This window comes from Propithecus coquereli, unplaced genomic scaffold (assembly GCF_000956105.1).
Source record: "Propithecus coquereli isolate 6110/MARCELLA unplaced genomic scaffold, Pcoq_1.0 Scaffold3148, whole genome shotgun sequence".
NCBI classification, from domain to species: domain Eukaryota; kingdom Metazoa; phylum Chordata; class Mammalia; order Primates; family Indriidae; genus Propithecus; species Propithecus coquereli.
Window position 1 is genome coordinate 13,671 of NW_012148784.1, and position 4,102 is coordinate 17,772.

General features: G+C 48.3%; 1 protein-coding gene across 1 annotated transcript in view; it reads right to left on the reverse strand.

Annotated features, from left to right (window-relative positions):
* The window catches only part of LOC105815097 (obscurin-like), a gene marked incomplete at its 5' end in the record, with an annotated part of 6,165 nt that extends 2,072 nt beyond the window's left edge, over window positions 1–4,093 (reverse strand). Inside the window, 2 exons of the mRNA XM_012650235.1 lie at window positions 13–164; window positions 3,997–4,093. Of these exons, the coding sequence (XP_012505689.1) occupies window positions 13–164; window positions 3,997–4,093 (249 nt within the window). The remainder of the gene's footprint in view (window positions 1–12; window positions 165–3,996) is intronic.
* Between the last annotated feature and the right edge of the window lie 9 nt (window positions 4,094–4,102).

A 4,102-nucleotide genomic window follows, 5' to 3' on the forward strand; every position in this document is an offset into this window, starting at 1 on the left:
CTCCACGCGCACTTGGGGGCTGGCGCTCAGCTGCTTCCCGTCCTTGTACCACGTCACCTCCGTCTGCGCCTGGGCCACCTCGCAGCTCAGCGTGGTGCTGGCCCCCGCCTCGGCCCGCACCTCGCTGCGCTCTGGCTGCTCCTTGGCAAACATCAGCTTGGGCTCTGGGGACAGACAGGAGGGATACATGGCATCAGAGATACAAAGCTGGGACCGCCCCATTTCACAGGGACTGAAGCTTCAGATTTCAGCAAATTTTTTTTCTAGGCCACTGACATCCCGTGTCTGGTGGGGTGTTGGGCCTTTGTTCACAAATACAATGTCTCCTGTCGTGGAGCCCGAAGAGTACACTCTGGGAACCTCCCAGCTCAGGAGCAATTCGAAGGCTGGGGAAGGCGGCAGAGGACATGCCAGCCCCTGTACCTGGGTCCGTGGTCTCTGCCACGTGGGAGGTCGGCGTGGTTCAACGTTGTGTGCCCAGAGCTGCACACACTCTGTCCTCGCACACGCCACCGGACACTTTATCTGGGCGTAACTTACATGGAAAGTGCGCTGATTTATTCGTACAGCTTGAACTTAGGTGTACCTGTTCCCGCGTAACCAAAACATGTCAACGAATGGAATATTCCCAGTTCCCTACACCACAGACCTCTGCCCGAAAGTAACCACCGCTCTGACCTCTCTGACGGTAAACTACTTCTGCCTGTTCTTTCGATTTCACAGGAATGGAATTACATACATGACATATTCTTTGGGGTCTGTTTTCTTTCCTTCGGTGTCATGCACCCACGTGGTTGCATGTATCAATAGTCTGTTGTTTTTTTTTGTTTTTTTTTTTTTGAGATAGGGTCTCCCTCTGGGCTAGAGTGCCGTGGCGTCATCCTAGCTCACAGCAACCTCAAACTCCTGGGCTCAAGCGATCCTCCTGCCTCAGTCTCCCAAGTAGCTGGGACTACAGGCGCGAGCCACCAGGCCTGGCTAACTTTTTTTTCTATTTTTGGTGGAGATGAGGTCTCACTCTTGCTCAGGCTGGTCTCAAACTCAGGATCTCCAGTGATCCTCCTGCCTCGGCCTCCCAGAGTGCTGGGATTACAGGCGTGAGCCACTGCGCCCGGCCTTATTCTTTCTTTTATTATTCTTCCCAGTCCCCCCCCCCAAAAATCTGCAAGTACAGTTTGCTCTTTTGTGCTGGTGTCTAGGATTCCAGTGTGTGAACGCCACAATTTAGCTTTCCTTTTCATCTTGTGGCTCCTTTGGGATGTTTCCAGTTTGGGGATATGATGAGTGAAGTTTCCGGGGGCATTTCTGTATACGGCTCTGGTGGCCCATGACGGCTGGGACGGAGGCAGGCCTGTGTTTCACTTTGGCAGATGGTTCCAAACAGTTTTCTAAAACAGTTGTACTGACTCTCACTCCCAGCAGCAGCAAGCGGCGCTACCCACACCCAACACCATCGCTGCTCATAAACAGCGCGCTTCCCAGCCAGCTCCACTGAACGCACGGTCACGGCGCTAGCTCCGCGTCCCCGCTCACCTCTGCACCTGCGGCATGCCTAATATTTCATTTCGAACCGTGTCCCTACTTACTGGAAAAATAATTTTAATTACATGATAGCTAACATAAATGTTTTTGTTAATGACTGACCCCACGTACATAGTCATCACTGTAATTCCGGCTAGCTGCACAAAATATTCAAAGGAACACATTAAAATGTTTTTAGAAATTCAAATGAGTGCATATAGGGTTTCAGAGCCCGCATACCGTTAAAGCAGTCACTCATTCACTCGGTTATTTATTCAAGCACGCACACAGCCAGCATGAGCGCAGGGCCCAGCACGCACAGCGCCGTTGCGGAAGGTGGGCATGGCGCAGTGAGCGACACGGACGGCGTGCCTGTCCTCACGACATCACCTGCTCATGGCAGCAGACAAACAAACGCAGAAACCACAGACATAAGGACGCAATGCCATGACAAGTGCTCTCTGAAGTAAGGCAGGGTGACGTGCTGGAGAGAGGGGACGACTGGCACTTCAGTTCGGTGTTGAGGGCAGACCTCACTAAGGAGCATATTTAAGTGGAGTGCTGTGTGACGAGAAGAGGCAGCCCCGAGGAAAGCTGAAGGAAATGCTGTTCCCTGCAGCGTTCCCTGCAGGAACCGGCATGGAGTGAGCAAAGGGCAAACCGCGTGAGCCACGCAGACAGGGTGCTGGGGAACAGCCAACGCAGTCTGGATGTACGCAGGGAAGTCCCGAGAGGAGGAAACACTTGCAGAAACTGGTGATAAGGTTCGAGATAGACAGAATTCAGCACTGAGGGGCCAAGTCTCCGGGATGGCGCAGAACTGAACTCCACACTCAGTCACATTCCCCTCTAGACATGCAGTAAATTCTGAAACTGCCTGGGGCAGAGGCTAAGAAGCCAAGCAGAAACCTCTGAGAACCAGAGTGGACATTTCAGCATCTTGCATTGCAAAGGGACAAAGATTAGAGTTGAGGAATGACTGGTGAAGGGGTCCCCACCCACACCCCAAGTCTCTGCAGGAATCCTTGGAGGACTCTGCCCAAGGTCTGCAGTGAACCAGAGCTAGAGGACCCTAATCAAACTGCAGAGCAGTCTCAAGTTGGCCCTGCTCTGGAGTGGATCCAGGTTCTCAGTGACCCTCTACCTGCCTGGCAAAAAAAAAAAGAGCGATCCTCTATCTGGAACAAGATAAAATCATTTATATTCAACAATTTTTGTCATACAGTGTCTGACAGCCAGTCAAAAATTCATAGGCATGCCAAATATTAGGGAGGAAAAAAGGAAATGTCAGATGATCCAGTTATTACGGTTATCAGACCAGGGTCTAGTCATAATTAATATTTCTTAAAATGCAAAAGGAAAGAAAATAAATCAAATAAGAAAATTTTCAATACAGAGTCTAAAATCTATGGAAACTATAAAAATTAATCATAAATGCAAATTATAAAACTTGAAAAAATAATAACTGAAAGTAAACACATGATAGATGGGATCGACAGCAGATTAGATACGGCAGAACAGAAGATCCATGAACTGGAAGACAGTTCAAAAGAAAATATCCAGACTAAAGCAAAGAGAAGAAAAGGATTCAGAGACAGAGAGAGATGCATACGATACATGTGGGAAATGTAAAAAGTCTAACAGTGTAACAGGAATCCTGAGGGAGGGAGAGAGAAATGAAACAGAACAGAGAACAGCCACAAACAGTTCACAGCTGATGAGAGACACACACCCACAGACTGCGGATGCTCTGCCACCCAGCCGGGATGAATACCAAGGACACCATACCTAGGTTTATCAAAGCAAAACTGCTGAAAAGCAAAATCAGAAAGAAAATCTTAAAAGCAACAGAATGAATAAAAGATACATGACCTCTGAAGTAATCATAATAAATCTTACAGTTGATATTTCAAAAGAATATACGGAAGCCAGAAGACAATGGAATGATCTCTTTAAAATGTTGGGGGTAGGGCGGGGAGAAGTAGCTACAAAACTATAATTTGATACCCAGATAAAATAGCCCTCAGAATTGAAGGGAGAATAAATATTTTTTCATATAAGCAATAAGAAAAAAAATGAGAGAATGTGTATCATTAGCAGACCTGACAAAATATTAAAAAATACTGAAGACAAGAGTTCTTCAAGCAGAAAAAATAACAATAATCCCAGAATATCAGGCCCAAATCCTGGCTCTGCAATTTTCTGCCTGTGCGAACTCTGGTGAGTTACTTCCCTATGCCTTATCTTAAAATGGGAATAATCAGAATTTCTCCTCCCTGGTTTGCTGTGAAGTTTAAGCAAGCAAAAAGATAAGAAGCACTTCTCAAAACCCAGGCCCTCAGGACATGATTGACACCTGCCGGCTGTTATTACAGGGAGGCTCTGTGAGAATAGAGGCCAGTAGGCGGCACCCCACAGACAACTTAACTCCCTAACTATCCCTAAGGAACGTAAGAAAGACCTCAAGAAACCCACCTGTGACGTCTAGGCGGAAGGAGACCCTCTGGCCCCCGGCCTCGCAGCTGTACTCCCCGGCGTCCGCCCTGCCCGCCTGCGGCACCACCAGCCGCCTCTGCTTCCC